Genomic DNA, 17248 nt, shown 5'->3' on the forward strand with positions numbered 1-17248 from the left:
AGCTTGGTCTACATAGTGAGTTCAAAGCTAGAGAGAGCCTGCTCATGCCTCCCATCCCTTGAAAAAAAGTAATTAAGATTAACAATAGTGGCTGTCACATGATAGGCCACCAAGGAAAATGATAAAAGCAAGATGGGCTAAACAAAGTATATAATAAGAAAAAGACTTTCTGCTTAAAGTTATCAGTGTAAAAGTAACTAACTGATAGTTTGAAAATTGACAGGAAACAATGAAAATCAACACACAAGAAATCACACTCCAGAAGACTCTAAATACTTTAACTGAAATATTTTAAAGAACTTTAGTATATTAAAGTTTCAGTATCATAATTAGAGTGATAAATTAGGATTAATTAAAATATATTTTAAATTATTTTTTCTCCCCTATGTCACAGTCCTAGTCCATGTTACCCATAAGTAGCAAACTCTAGGAAGCTTAATTTTTTATAAACAGTTCATTAGTGACAAACATTTAAAGGTAGATCCTGGATACATTCTAATAATATAAGCAGCAAAAAAGAAAAAAACAAAAAACAAAAAACAATCACACTTTTAGATAATAAAACACACTAGTACTGACAATTACATGAGAACTGTTTGGAACTTTCAAATAAAATTGTTATATATATTAAATGGCCAGTGTCAACAGATCCAATGCTTATAAACCTGAAACCAAATTAAAGTCTTTCAAAATCTACATCAGTGCTTAAACTTAAAATTTAATATGTTAGGAAAGTACACAGAATTCTTTCTTGTGATTATTCTAAGCAATGTTAACTGCCCTACATTCAAGATTTATTTACACATAGGGAATGACAAATACAAGTCAATGAGAAAACTTAAAGGTGCCATGCATAAAGACCACTAAGAAGCAAATATCCTCCAAATATTACAGAAAGACGGTGCTGTCTGATCAGACTGATCCTTTAATGATGACTTTGTTATTCTAAACAGGAGATTTATTATCCCTCTAAGTTTCTGAGGGTTTATCCTTTCAAAATTAACATGAATATATTTGTCCTTTCATGAAAGGCTATCAGTCTGTTGTATCTCTCCATTGTCCTTTACTTCTTCCTATCTACCTAATAACCTCTTCTCGAGTCAAATGTACCAAGGTTAGCAGAGACTACCTTTGGCAATTGCTAAGGTCCATCCCTAGTCTAACATCTAATAGACTTTGTTCAAAGCCAAAATAAACAATAGGATTTCCAGGCCTTGTTTTTTAGCCAAATGTGATTAAGTCTCATTTCCATCCCCAGAGCAGTCAAACACACTGAAGCCAACAACTGTGGCAACCAGTAGAGGGCAGTAACAGCATGTTCGAACACACCCTCTCAGATTAAGCAAATTTCAGTTTCACAATCATTGGTAAGTACAAGCAAACATTCAAACAAGCTTTGTTCAAACTTTTACTGTGAATGATTGATTGATTACACTATCTTTCATTTCCCAGATTTTGATCAGGTAAACTGTCAAACATTCACTCTGTGATTAATTTTCCCACACTAACCTGCAAGCTTTCAGAACTTCTGCTGAGCTGGGATAAATGGACACAGACATTGATGGTATGATCTGAGGACTAGGTCTGTGGCTAACTAGAAGCAGATCTGTTTTAATGGGGCTCTGAGATTCTTTCATCCCTTCTCCATTAATTGTGTGCAGCCCACAGTGAGGGCTGTTAAGGCTGGTAACACTGTTTGTGGTTGTCTGCTCAGTGGATTTAGGAGAAGGTGTTGCTGTGGAAATGGCTGAAGATGGTGAAGAGGCAACAGAATTATCAGTCTTTGTATGGACAGCTGGGTGGATGCTATTGACTTTGTCACAGGTTCCAGGACCCATATTGTTATTAGCTTTTCCCATCAACAAGGCAGAGAGCTGAGGATTGTCTGAACTTAGTAAACCTGGTGACTTAGAATCTCCATGGCTAGGGCTGCAAACAGCATCTGCCGTCACCTGATGGACATGATTAGGAAGTCCCTCGACACTGGCAGTGCTGTTAGGTGTCTCTCCAGTGTGCCTGCTTGTTTCAGGCACCATCAATGTGTTTCCTGAAGGCTTGCTCTCTTTGGTTAAAGTAATGCCTTGTTGTCCACCTGAGGTAGCAGTGTGAGAGGAGAGGTTATTGAGAGCAGCCCCCTGTGTTACTGAATTGCTAGGTGGGGTGGGATGTCCATTCTGAGTCTGAATACCAGAGCCAGCTGCCTGGAGATGCTGGGAAGGCCCAGTGGAAGAAAGAGGTCGTTCACCATTAGGGCCTGCCAAATGTGAACTCTGACCTTTGTGAAGCCCCTAAAAAGAAAGAAAGATAGTTTAAATCTGATGTTAAACTCAGAGCATACACAGAATTTTAAATATTAAAGGTAAAAGCCAAGAAGAATACATCTGTCTAATTTGATCCAATTCCTAAATTTATCAAGAAAGTACTTAAAGTTAGCAAAAAGAATTTACTTAATTAGTATGGCATACATTAGTTTACAGAAAGCACTAAGAACTCTAAATTAAGCTTTAAAATACAGATTTCCATTTCTAAAATCATATATGGATAGGCATATAATATCACTAAAAATCAAGCTACGAATATGATAAACCATCTAATGGATCTGTGATATATTAAGAGATTAATATAGAAAGTAAATTCACCTTATCTTTAAAATTAATAAAGTTACTGTAAATATATTCCTTCCTAAATCAATTACATGCTAAAGGACCTATCCTCTAGAGCAACACTGCTAAAATAGTTAAGACTTTACTAAAAAGGTTCCTTAACCAGCCAACCCCATATATATAAACATGCCAATGACTTAGAAGTAACTTTGATTTTAATCAACTGAGCATAAGCACTTAGGAAAATAAAAGTTTTGAGCCCATAGGAAGGTCACTTAATATATCTAGTGGAATAAAAATAAGGTAAATGGAACTAAGACAAGTAATTTTTACCTGAAAATTGGCCCCTGGTATCACAATTTTCATTTTATTTTACTGACAAAATAATTAAATAAGAATGCTAAGTTTTCAGCCACACTGATAAACACTGGAATTATGAACCAATAATTTCATAGTTTCCAACTTGTTATAATTTTAGATAAAAACAGCAAGTGTGGGACTCAGACACAACTATACATTACCATAGTTCATCTAATATTCCTAGTAACTGGACAAAAAAAAAATAGGACTATACTTTGAGTTTAATAACAGAGTTGAAAGCTTTTTTTGAAAGGTGAGATTTAACTTGCCAATAATAAGCCATCAAGGAAGAAAAATTAGCCGATTATTGACATACTAAATGGTAAATTTATTCCCTGGTAAAAACAAGCAACTCTGAAATCAGTTTCTAAAAATGAAAATGTAAGGCTCATATTAAAAACTTTATCTACCAAAACCTAGCAACATTATAAACTGATATAAGTGAGAGTTCAGTAATAGTATCTGTTAAGAGATGTGATCATAGAGCTGGGTAAGGTGACCCATATCTTTAAACCTGGTACTCAGGAGATAGACACAGGAAGACCAGAGGTGTTCATTCATCCCTAGATAGCTGGAGGTCAGCCTGAGTTGGGCTAAATGATATCTTGTCTGACAAAAAAGCAAAACAAAACGGTTGACACCTTTTAGTTTTATAAAAAAATAACCTCATTTAAGAAAATGTTATAAAAATTTCAGTACCTTAAAATATTTAAGAGTCTATAGGTGAGCAAAAATTCAATTTAATATTTATCAGTACTTATTGTTTAATAACTTAACAAATACATTAATTATAATATGTAAATGTGACAAAATATTTTGTCTTTTCTATCTGTATGTCAACACTTTTCAAGCTACAAATTCAGAAAATATTTATATAACAAGTTTTTTAAGCCTGCATAATTAGAATCTATGATACTAAAATCAGAGGTTGAGGATCTCCAGCTGCAATATTGTAAAGCAATCTCATGAGAGAAACTTTTGATCTGGAATTAGTTCAATACTTTTGGATAATTTTCTTCACTTCATTACAACTACACTGTAAGGCTCCTAAAGGCACTGGCCATGAGGGAGTAGGGCTTCCTGCCACTCAGTCACCAAAGAAGCCTTGTGGACTGAAAATCATTGGAATGTTGAACTATTTGTTTCCCCGAGACAGAGTCTGGTTATGTCATAGTCATGGACACTTTGAATTTGAATTCCTCCTGCATCAGTTTCCTGAATGGCAGGTTAGGATTAGAGGCATGAACCATGATAATCAGTTAAGATTTTGTTCTTGTTGTTTTAATGTTACCAGATTTCTAAAATAGGATTGACTATTTTTGAAAATTTCAGCAATTAAGCAAGCCCAGGATTTAGAGGGGAAGAAAAACAAGAGAACTATTCTTCAGAATCATGACAAAGGCTCGCATTTATTTAACTGCCAATTACATTTTCGAACCTTAATAGGCATTTTAACAAAAGTCTCATGTTATCCTTTTAACAATCTTTTAGTGTTTAAAGATACTGAATTCCCAAAATATACCCTCTCAATCTAACAATTCTTTCCTCTATTTTGTCAATCTCTCTACTGAATGTTTCCCATTAGCTTGCACTGCTATTTCTAATTTTAATTTAAAATATGAACAAAACCAAACTCTGAATTTGACTTCTTTAGCTACACTCCGCCTTATGTATGTAACCTATATGACTACAAATGTAACGTGGTAACACTTTATACTTGCCACCTCCAGTTTATCTATCCTTTTACCTTAAAGCCAAGTACACAATTAGGCTTCAACCTACAATTCATTGAAACTACTCATATTCAAAATTTTCCAAATATTTTCTTTGTAGAGTCAAACAGCAAATATTAGGACTTTGCAGGCCATTGGGTGTAACACAATATTTTTAAATTTTTCTTCTACCCTTTAAAACTGTAAAAAGCAAACATCACCCTTAGAGCCAGGCTACTATAAGAGAGGAAGAGGGGAGAAAGTTTACCACAGATTGTGGTGTGGATTTGCTTGTATCCACTAATTTCCCAACCCTAGAAATGTTATCTCAGATGATCAATCTCTAGATTATCTTTACTGGATTGTGGTGGTTTGCATAAAAAATGCCTTCATAGTCTCATAGATATGAATGCTTATTTGAAAAGATTAGGAAGGGTGGAGTTGTTCAGATAGATTTGGCCATGTTGGAGGAAGTGTGTCACTGGCTGTGGGCTTTGAGATTTCAAAAAGCCCATTCCAAGCCCCCCAGAGTCATTCTCTTCCTACTGTCTATGAATTCAGATATAGAACTATTCTCACCTACAATGTCTTCCTCTGTGCTGCCATGCTCCCTGCCATGATGATAATTGACTAAACCTCGGAAAATGTACTCAAGTCTCCAATTAAATGCTTCCTTTGGGGGAAAGAAGAGTGTGGGACTGGGAGGGAAGGAGGGGTGGAGCTACAACCAGGATGTAAAGTAAATAAAAAGCAAATAATTTTTTAAAAAGTCAAAAAAAGAAAAAATAGAATAACAAAAATGTTAAAATAATGTAAAATAACAAATAAACCTGCTGTGGCCACAGTGTCTTTTCACTGCCCAAGATATCCAATGGCATCATTTTATATATGCTTTGCTGAAGCACTTCTTGAAAGACAAGATATGGTTCACATTCTTCTCAATGCCTAATAGCTCACAGCTCAACCTTTATACTAGTCTTGATAGTTGTTCAATTTTCTGCCTGGCAAATTATACTAAAGGACTTTCCCAATCTGCTCTTACCCTTTTGTGATCTCAATTACTCTTCCAGCTTTTCAAGACAGCTTAAAATGGGACACTGTTTTCTCATACTCCATTTTGTCATTTTATTCTCTCCTCATATTCACCCTGCCTATACACAGATGTTGACCACTTTCGAGTACTACAAAAATAGGCATTTTACTTATGAGGTCAATATAAATTAGAAGTGGATTGGGAGATTATGCTGTTTACTTTTTCTTCACTGGTAAATCACCCAGACTGCCTCCATATGTGGAAATATTATCAAGAAAAAAAAAAAATATACATGTATACTGAATTGAAACATAGCAACAACAGTATAGAACTATATAATTCATTTAAAAATAGTTCCTCAAACACTTAAAATACATAAATAAACACAAACTATTATTTGAGCAGTCAATTAAAGCAGTTTGTATGATACCTGAGTGGAATTAGATAGTTGGTTTTTCCACGGCTCCTCTGTGCTGCCGGTCAGGTTTGTGTGGTTATGAGGTAGAGTGGATGTGTTTTGCTGCAGGTAAGGCACATTTCCATTACTTCCACTTCCTGTTACATGAGTATTGCCTATCAAAACAGTGTCTGTACTTCCCGGTGTTCTTGATGTGCTACAGGGAACATGGCCTGCAGAAAAGGATCCATTAGCCAAAGCCTGCCTGGGACAGGCAGGGCGGACTCCAGGCTGAGAGACACTAGGCATCCTGGTCAGAGCAAGCTGTGGCTGTTGGCCAGAGACTGAGTTTGTAGGCAGTGGTGAGTCAACTGTTGGCCCATTAGAAATTCCAGTAGGCCGTACCTGTGCAATTCCTGTTTGTCTAATCTGCAGGGAACAAATGAAAAGCAATTAAGTGCAATCTACATAGTCCTCAGGGTAGAGAATCAGCACGTAAAGATGAATAATCATGGACTCTGATCTGATGCCAAAATTTCATCTCTCTAGGTTAAAAACCACCAACTTCAAAGACAAGAAACTTTATATGCAAACTGCCTAGGAAAAGGAGAAATACGTTTCATGTTAAAGAAATACCTGGTTAAAAATGACCAAAAAGTGCAGCTGAAACCCATGAAAAGCTGTGGAATTCATGGTTCTTCAAGAAACCTCAAATTTTTATTCTAAGATGGGTCTAGTGGTGAAGTACTATAATTCCATCTACTTAGGAGGATGAGGCAAAAGGATCTCAAGTTCAAGGTCAACCCAGGCAATTTAGTGAGATCTTGTGTGTGTGTAAAGGAGGGAGTGAAGGAGAGAGGGAGAGGAGCGGGGGTGGAGAGGGAGAAGAGAGAAAGAGAGAGAAATTATAGCTTAGTGATAGCAGGCTCTAGTAGCATAAGCATGCCCCTGGTATCAACCTTAAATACACCCCAAAGTAAATAAATAATAAATAAATCACAAAACTGTAATATAACAGACTTTAAAATAAAGATAACATATAAAACCTTACCTAGGTTTAGTATAGAACACTGCTAAGCACTAAAGAACATATAAGAAATACCGTGGAATTAGGTAATAAAAATGTTTAAAATTAAATTAATAGATGTTCTTTTCTTTAAAAACTCGATCTTTAATATTTTAAGAAGCACAAATCACAATATTCTACCAAATATAGGTAGAAATGAGTATGGGTGAATTCTACAATGATGCTGTATCAACAAAAGTACACAAAATTCTAGCAAACTTTAAAGGAAAAATGCTATACACACTTGGTGTTGTTGCATTAAGACAAACTGACTTTCCAGCTGTTCCAGCATTAGTTTCTGTGCTGGATTTAAATTATTTCTATTTGCTCGGAGCTGTTCCAAGTGCTAGGGGAAAAAAAGAATATAATTAAAGACATATCTTGAAACAAGCTAACAAATCTGTTTAACCTTTATATGAATAACCGGCAAAACTCAGAACCACTATCAGGTTGAACACTGATTTCTGGTCAACAATAATCTAATTCCACCTTAAAATCTTTTTGGTAGTTTAAGAAACCAAAGTAAGAACTAACTAAGCATTCATCTGAACATAGTTTATTATAATGGGATCTTTTGAGAGAGACGGCCTTGAAGTTCTATTAATACAGTAATTTTTGATTTATGAAGAAAGCTCTTAAAAATGAAAAAAAAAAAAAAAAAAACATGAAAAAATATGGTCCCCAAAGCATTGATTGGAACAGGAAAAGTTTGAAGACACTGTCTAAAAGTAGTAATCTACTTCAGCAATAGTATAGTATCTACATAAAGAAATATGACCTATTCATATAACAAGTAGGTTATTTATATATTGACTGAAAAAGAACTATAAAAAGAACATTAAAAGCTTACAGTAGAGCCTCCTTTATCTAAAGGGGGTACCTTTTAAGATCTCCTAGTGAATTGCTAAAACCATAGAAAAGCTAAAACATTTAATTTAATGACTTTTCAGTCCTAATACCACTATAAACTATGGCCATATCTTGCACAGTACTACGTGTGACAGTAAAACAAGTACAAATGTCTCTTTATTCACAACTTCAGGTAAAAGAGAATCCTTACCATAAATGTTAGCAAAATAGCAGCATATGATATTTTGTGTAGTTTTATTAAAGATCTTTTTACCTGTTCACTTAGAGGAAGCACTATGTGGCTTCCTTTTTGGTATACTGCAATTGTTAGAATCATTATTCTTGTGGTTTGTGGTCATTATTAATGACAAAAATCATGAATCAGAAACACTGGTTTTGATAAATAAGATAGATACTAAGTGATGAAGAGCCAATTAGCATATTGGCTCTTAATATGATGAATACATTGGACAATAAGATGACTGATGTCCCTGGTGGGATAGAATGGGATTCCATTATGCTACCAGAATGTTATAATTTAAAAGTTATCATGATTTTATTTCTGAAATTTTTTCATTTAATATTTTTGGACCAAGAATAACTCTAAAGTGAAATAACTATACATATACAACAACTCTCTGTTAAGACAGGTAAGAAACAAGTAATGCCAGAAAACTGTCAAGAGGAAGCAGAGTTAGAGCAGAAGCTGAAAGAAGACTTTACCCTATATAATTACTATATTCTTACGATATGGATGTAAATGCATTATCTATTCCAAAAAGAGAAAGAAAGTAAAAAGAGGGAGAACAAGATTAAATTATCTACATTATGTTGGTGAACATGTAATCACTTTTTGTTATGTACTGAGTTTCTCGCCATTCAACTTTAAGAATTAATGATAGTTCACTGTTTCTATTTCTGCTAAATGACTGTTTTTTAAAACATATCTTACATACCTGTAATTTCTGTGGTGTCAAACACCATGAATTAGTTTGTTGCTGTACTGGAGGATGTGGCACAGCATTGCCACCACTCCAATCATCAGAAGTATTCTGAGGAAAATTGATAAAAAAAAAACAACAACAAAAAACAAAACAAAAACATGAAAGAATATTTGGTTAAGGCAATAGAGTTAAAATTAATGTCTAATGAAGGGCAAATGACTATGAACTGGAGTAAAGTATTTACACACAAAAAGTTATTACATTCTTTAAAAATAATTTACATGCATATTAAACTTGATATTGATTTAAAAAAAAGTGTTGATTCTGTAATAAGCCACCCCCAAAAAGCCCACCCCTAAACTATAGCCCAAATGGCTAGCCTATATACCACACTGTCCACTACATTCAATATTAAATATATTTCAATGTTGGCAAAAAGTGATGATGAAAAGTGTGCTGATACCTTAACAGCAGGGAAATGAATAAAATGATTTGATGAATGCAAATTTATCCCTATTTTTTTTAGTATGATTCTAACAGTTTGGGATGGGAAAATTTAAACCTTTTATTGTTCTGATGTCCACAGATTTAAAATAAAGGACAGAAATGTTCAAACTGCACAGTTAGCGGCAGTTGAAGCTTCTTTTGACTGGGATTTTCTATTTCTCTAGGACATATACCTTTGTTGGACTAGATGTTCTTTTCCTCTTGGCAGGACTGGACAGGTCATCTACTTGGCTAGGAGGAATCATGTGTAGTGGCAAGGACTGCTGTGAAATTGGTGTTTGACTGAGGCCTAACACAGGTTCAGTATTTGGATGATGAGGTTTACATGCCTAAGAATCACAGAAGGAAGACAAAAATAGGGTGCTATATATTCTTAGTTCATTCCTTCAAATTATAAAACTTACAAGCTGCATACTTTTCAAAGTTATGTGGACATCTTTGATTGCAACTATTGAAAGTAAAAACAAAAAAAAATATATCAATGAATCATCATCAGTGGAGGAATGTGTACCTTCCTTTGAGAATCTTCTTTAAAAAAAATTAAACAAACCACTGCAGCATTATTTTAAGCAATGTTGAAAAATAATGAAAATGCACAAAGGTTCTAAGTTGGTACCCCAAATTTCTTCCCATGTCAGAGGGAATTTTATTTTTATCTAGATTCCCTTAGCACTTACATGAAAAGGCTATTGTTCATTAATAAAAGCCTTCTATGCTTACTTAAAATAAGCTTGACTACTACAGATTAAAAGAACCCTTAAAGCTGGGCACCTGCAGAACATAACCCAACTTCTCACCTGCTGTGCTGTGTTCATGGCACCCTGCCTGGAGGTAAGCTCTGCGGGGATTGGTAGGCTCCATGCCTCCTCAATACTAGGAAGTAATTTAGTTTTATTCTGTAGACTACCTTGTGGAAGGTTACACAACTGAGCCTAGGAAAAATTATGTAAAAAGCAAATTTAACACAAGCCTACTTGAGTTAAGAGCAAGTCCACTAAATCTTCCTAATGGCTAATTGTTTTCAAAAGAAAATAGATTCTAAATCTGGGGCTTTAGAAAGATAGTAAGTATAAAGAGGGTAACCAGAATATAAACCTTTGTGAGAATCAAAACATAGCTAGGCTGTTTCCAGGGTTCTCATTAGCTGTCTTCTCAGAAACTTCAAACAAGAGTGAAAGACAGTGTTTGTGTTCTTTAAAATGCTATGACAACTTAAAAATGTAGACAATACACTGAAAAAACTTATGCAAATTAATATGCATCAATGTGCAAAAAAGCATTTTAAAAAATGTTGCTTATCTCACTTAAGATGAAAAGTAAAATAATATTGCAAGCTATGGTATGTTTACAAAATATGGAAACAGATTATAGACATCCAAAGACAACTAGACAAATTTTCCAGCCACCCTATTCCTGCCTGTGTGTTCTAGGGAAATAAGTGGCTTTAAAAAAAATTGATATTTAAATTTTTTACCTGTAAATACTTAATTCGTGCTGCAAGTGCAGAGGTATTACTACAATTTTTGCTTCTAGTTGCATTTAAATAGCATTTAATGGCATCCTGAGGCTGGTTGCAGGATTCATAGAGAGTGCCTAGATCCATCCAGGCTGCAGCATGTCCGTGGTCCAATTGTACAGCACAAATATAGGCCTGTAAAGCATCCATAGGCTGATTTTGCTGTTGATAGAGCACACTAAAAGAAGAACAAAATAAGTTAACTAACAGTTGGTTAGCTTCACAGCATGATTTTTATTATAAAGTACATTATATGTGATGCAGCGATCTCTGTATACCAATATCATTAATTTTAGACAAAGTCTTACCCTATTGAACACCATGTATCTGCACTTGCTTCTGATTTATCAATAGACTGCCTGTAAGATATAAAGGCATCCTGAACTTTCCCAATACTTGAATAGCACCTGAGAGGGAGAGGAAAGGGGGAAGGTTTAAAAAAAAAAAATCCATCAATACCAAAACAAACTACATTTACCCAAAAAAATGGTTATATATAAAAGCAAAATTAAAAAAAAAAGTTAATATATGTAGGTACATGTGTATAAGAACAATAGACATGATAACTAGCAATTCAAAACTGTATTATAATACAGTTTTTCTTAGATGTGCTAAAATATACTGCCTAAAGTCTATTAAAATAAGTATAGGCCATATCACTTCAATATTATAATAGTGAGTGCTGAACATAGCCCTTCCATGCTCTGCTTTTATATCCTGACCTCTAGTTTTTCATAGTCAGAATATAGGGTTCAAAAACAAAACCACATGAATTTCTCTTTTCTTAAATAACAAGAAAAGAAAAATGTTCTTTAATTTATAAAGATGCTAATGTAATGGTTAGTCTCTAGGTATCATAAACAGTATAAATATAGTATATAGTATTTCATGGCTACTAAAGACAGCAATAAAAGATTCAGGCTTTAAAACACCTGCCATTTTCTGAATGAAGATGTACCCAACACATGTATAAATATCACTGAAATTTCAAAGAGAGAAATTATATCTTTGGTGCTAAAAGAAAATAAAAGAAAACCCTAGATTCTGTCTTGAAGGAGCTTACAATTTACTTTTCTTTTGTCGTTTCCCCTACCCACAAACCAGGGTCTTGCTTTGTAGCCCCGGCTGGTGTAAAACTCACAGGGGTCTCCCTGCCTCTACCTCCTGAATGTTGGAATAAAGGAATGCTCCATCACAACTAAGGAGTTTACAATTTAGATGAGGATTGAAGGCACTGCAAATATCACAATACTGTATCAAACGGCTAACAGACAGTTTAAGAAGAGGCTACAATTAGGAAATTAGCCTCTTCAGAATTAGGAAAAGGTAAAAAGAATAGTGAGGTGAGAGTAAAGAATGTGAATATTTATAGACAATTATTCAGAGCAGCAATTCCTAACTGCAAACAAGTAAAGCATAGAAAACAAAAGCTTTCCAGGAAACTAACATTTCTCATATTATTTGTTTATGTTAGCAAAACACTGGTTGAGAGTAATCAATAAAAGAAAAAAAGAAAATCTGAAAATCTTTATTTGTTCAAAGACTACTTTCATCCCTATAGGTATTCTTTGAAATTTTAAGGATTTATAAAATTTACAAGTGTATTGAGTCAGACACAGAAGGTAAGAGGAGAGATTTCAAATATATTTGAACAATATGGACAAATCCTAATGTATTTGTTTTAAAAAATATGCACATGTGGGAGAAGAGACACACATTTTTCAGACACCCCCCCACCTTAAAATCTGTTTCCCTAACAATGGAAGTGGTTGTGATAAAAGCACGTTATAAGAATATGTCAACAACATATCGTATAGACTAAAAGTAAACTTATGTACAGAAAAAGAGGATAGTTATATTCACTGGTTTGGAACAGGTAAAGCTAGAAAAAAAAAAAAGAGGAATGAAAGTAGACAGAGCAAAAGAAAGGAGAAAAACAAAAACAAAAAATAAGAATGGCAAAGATTCCATGGCTGATTGAGAGTAAATAAACAGAGAAGCTACAAGTGTAGCTCAGAAGCAGTAGTACAGTGTTTGCCTAGGATACTCACATACAAAAGGAAGAAAAGGAAAGAGGGAAAGAGTGGAGTATGATTTTATTGGCAAAAGGAAATGAAGCTGATTTGGAGGATATGACGGATAAAACGTGAGGCTATTTGGAAGGAAATACCTTCCAAGGTGAAAATGTTGAAATTTAAAATACCTCTATCTCTATAAGAATCTACCTTTGAAATTTATTGATATGAAGACAAGCTGTAACAACACAGGACATTTATTAGAGAAGGGTAAAAAACAAAACAAAACAAAACAAACAAACAAACAAAAAGCAGGCCTAAGGATTTATATAGATTAGACAGTATCAGAAAATTTTACCTACTAAACAAAGAAACAACTTTCACACAGGACCTGCACAACCTATTATATGAAACATGAACTTGTGACAAGAGATCATTAGTAATGTCAAATTGGAACAAAAGCAAAGTGATAAGGATAGGAAGTCATGAACGTATTATTCATAAGCATTTCTCATATTAAAAGCATAACATTAAGTCGGGTACTGGCGGCAGCACACATCTTTTAATCCCAGAATTCAGGAAGTAGAGGTGGGCAAATCTGTTAGTTTGAAGCCAGCCTGGTATACAGATATATATTGTCCCTGACAGAATCCTATGAGCCTACCCAGCAGGGAGTAGTAGAGAGAACTTCGACCCCTACCTTCACTAACTCTCCTAAACAGTGTTGGGGGTGGGGGATGGGTTGAAGGGAGGTAGAAGCATTTAATAACCCTAAATAAAAGAGGTTTGTTAAAAACGTCAACACTGTGTAGCTTTGGGTGTCTTGGATTTGCCTTGTAGGCCAGGCTGATCTCGAACTCAAAGAGATCCACCTGCCTCTGCCTCCCTGGAAGATTCTTTATTTATTTTTAAGCAGAATCACTAATGTCCCTAATGTCCACCAATGACCAGTACCACAGTTTCCCTTGTCCCCCAAGAAAAACTAATTCCATTCAACTCCCTTACCAAAGACACCACATAATGGGAGATACGAAGCTTGTAATGAGCTGGAAGGTGCTATTCATGCTACCAAAGGAGAAAAGTAATTATCAACCTCACACAGCTGTAAACCGTGCAATCTACAATAATAATTGGGTGTTAACAGTGGCACAAACATATTGAAAGTAAGCAACCACTTTCTGATTGGATTGAAGGTCCACTCTACAATTTGAAACTCAAACACACCACTTTATTGGGACCAAGATCTTATGACAGATTGTAGATCCTAGGAAAAAGAACATTACTCTACTAATGAATATAGTATTAAACTGAGTCTTAATGACTTATTGTTATACCCATATATATTACTACTGCACCTATCAACCTTCATCAGAGAAGCTTCTATTTATAATAGATGGACATTAACAGAGAACGTCAAGTGGTCAAATTACAGCGACTAAGAGTGAAAATGCCTACTCTTAAACAGGCATTTATATTATGCATTCTCCTCCCAAGGCTCAAGAATTATTGTGGGTGGGGGAAGGCAGAATATAACCAAAACAACCTGTAGGAAATTCTGAAAGTAAAAATGAAAAGAAAGTAGAAAACTGAAGTCTCAAAAGGGTTATATATGAATCACCTAAAATTCTACAAAACTTATCTGACATCTTATCTAAATTTGAATCTTTTAGTATCTAGTACACTGATTTTTCCAATATACTGTGAAAGGCAAAATGAATTAGAAACAATCTATCAAATACATATATAAAGAGTATATATCACATCGCCCCTGAACAAATTCTGACAGTTGATGTCTCTTTCCAGAAAATTCAATAATACTGTACTCACTTTAAATGAATGTAAAATTTCAAGTGAAATTGTGACTTGAGGTCTACTACTATAATCAAATGTTAGAAATGAGGAACGATCGTTCATGAGAAATAGTTCAATAAGAAAAAGTAGTATCTAGTAGGATGCTTAAAACCAACAAACAAACAAAAAAAACACAACAACAACAACAACAAAAAAACAAACTATTAGAGGAACATCTGGGTTGTTTCCAGATTCTGGCTATTAGGAATAAAGCTGATACAAACATGGTTGAGCAAATTTCCTAGTTGTATACTTGAACATATTTTAGATATATGCCTAGCAGTGGTATAGCTGGATCTTGATGTAGGATTATTGCTAATTTTCTGAGAAAGCACCAGATGGATTTCCAAAGTGGTTGCACAAGTTTACCCTTTGTCCACACTCTCTAGCATGTGTTGTCACTTGAGTTTTTGATCTTAGCCATTCTGATGGGTGAAAGGTTAAATCTCAGGGTGGTTTTGATTTGCATTTCCCTGATGACTAAGGATGTGGAGCATTTCTTAAGTGTTTCTCTGCCATCTATATTCCTCTATTGAGAATTCTGTTTACTTCTGTACTCTAGCTTTTGCTTTTAACTGGATTACTTGATTTACTGTTGTTTAGCTTCTTGAGTTGTTTATATATTTTGGATATTAGCACAATGTCAGAGATAGGGTTGATGAAGATTCTTTCCCAATCTGTAGGCAGTGGCTTTGTTTTGATGACGGTGTCCTTTGCTTTACAGAAGCTTTTCAGTGTCATGAGGTCCCATTGATTGTTCATCTTAGAGCCTGTGCTGTTGATATTCGGTTCAGGAAGTTGTCTCTTGTATCAGGTTTAATGTGTCTAGTTTTATGTAATATAGGATAAACATAGTAAAATCTGTACACCTAAAGAATCTAAGTAAGAAGGAGGACCCTGGGTAAGATGATCAATCCTCACTCAAAAATTCAGATGGGATGGACATCTGAAGAGGGAGAAAAGAGGGAACAGGACAGGAGCCTACCACAGAGGTCCTCTGAAAGACTATCCAGCAGAGTATCAAAGCAGAGGCTGAGTCTCATAGACAAACTTTAGGAAGAGTGCAGGGAATCTTATGAGAGAAGGGGGAGATAGAAAGACAAGAGTTCCACAGCGAGAGCAACAGAACCAAAGAATCTGAGTACAGTGGTCTTTTCTGAGACTGATACTCCAACCAAGGACCATTCATGGAGATAACCTAGAACCCCTGCAGAGATGTAGCCCATGCAGTTCAGTGTCCTGTAGGTTCCCTAGTAATGGGAACAGGGACTGTATCTGACATGAATTCAGTGGCTGGCTCTTTGATCACCTCCCCGAGAGGGAAGAAGCCTTAAGAGGCCCAGAAGAAAACAATGAAGCCAGTCCTGATGAGACCTGATAGGCTAGGGTCAGATGGAAGGGGAGGAGGACTTGGGGATGGGCATAAGAGGTGTTGAAGGAGGGGTCTACACCTGGGAAACAAAGTGAATCAAATGTAATTAATAAAAATAAATAAATATAAGTATAAAAAGAAAAAAAAAGAATTTTAAACAGGACAAAAATGCTCTGTATTGTTTTGAAGGACACCATAAGGAGTACTGCTTAAGCTGCCCTCATATGTTACTTCTTTATTCAATTATAGAAATAGTTTCACAGAGGTATTAACAAGGTCAAATAAATACTGATATAAAAAAATTGTAGAAATTCAGGTTAATTAAAAATTGAAAACAAGAAACGTCATCATAAGATCGGGTTTTGTTATGAGAAAACTACTGTACTTAAATGTTTCTTTTATCATTTGTCTTTCAAAAATCTTTATTATAATCTACTTAAAAGAAAAAATATATTGTTCAAGGCATAAATGTAAACATTTGAGGATGTAATTAAAATCTCCTAGCTATAACTATCAACAACAAAATATAATTATCTGGTTAAGTCTCACCTTCCAAGGAAATACCAGGACTGGCCAGAATTTGGATCTGCTTCCAAGGACTTCTGGAGATACTGAATAGCATAACTTTCCTTGGTGGCTTTATCTCCCAGGAGATCCACAGTGTGATGCATCCAACCTTTAAAACATTAACATACATTATATAATAGTTCTATTTTTAAGAATACAAAGCAGAAAGTTAACAAAAACCTTTTCCATTAATGTGTTATTGATCTACTTCAGAACACACATTCTGATATTTTAGAACAGCTAATTCTTGCAATAAGAATGTTTTTCTCATATGAATACATGAATAGCTTTTAAGAGAAGTTAATGAGTTTAAAAACAATCACTTAACATCTAAGAGTAGATTACAATCTTCAGATAACCCCAATAATCTACCCTTAATCAAACATGTCTACTTTAAAAGTGCACACTATTAAAGTTATAAATAATATAGCTATATTGGCTATTAGTAGTCATTAT

At 34.7% G+C, this 17248-nt stretch overlaps 1 protein-coding gene across 17 annotated transcripts in view; it reads right to left on the minus strand.

The window, feature by feature from the left end:
• Kdm6a (lysine demethylase 6A) overlaps window positions 1-17248 on the minus strand; it is a 119886-nt gene that overhangs the window by 26217 nt on the left and 76421 nt on the right. For 2 of the 17 annotated variants that reach the window (XM_060374886.1, XM_060374885.1), the window contains exons 10-18: window positions 16775-16901; window positions 11296-11394; window positions 10946-11165; window positions 10269-10403; window positions 9645-9800; window positions 8977-9072; window positions 7416-7517; window positions 6139-6534; window positions 1510-2288 (exon numbers count right to left, since the gene is read on the minus strand). In XM_060374886.1, coding sequence (XP_060230869.1) covers window positions 1510-2288; window positions 6139-6534; window positions 7416-7517; window positions 8977-9072; window positions 9645-9800; window positions 10269-10403; window positions 10946-11165; window positions 11296-11394; window positions 16775-16901 — 2110 coding nt within the window. The remainder of the gene's footprint in view (window positions 1-1509; window positions 2289-6138; window positions 6535-7415; window positions 7518-8976; window positions 9073-9644; window positions 9801-10268; window positions 10404-10945; window positions 11166-11295; window positions 11395-16774; window positions 16902-17248) is intronic. The other 15 variants (XM_060374891.1, XM_060374887.1, XM_060374893.1 and 12 more) reach the window with 8 other exon arrangements.

This window comes from Meriones unguiculatus, chromosome X, assembly GCF_030254825.1.
Source record: "Meriones unguiculatus strain TT.TT164.6M chromosome X, Bangor_MerUng_6.1, whole genome shotgun sequence".
In the NCBI taxonomy this organism is placed as follows: domain Eukaryota; kingdom Metazoa; phylum Chordata; class Mammalia; order Rodentia; family Muridae; genus Meriones; species Meriones unguiculatus.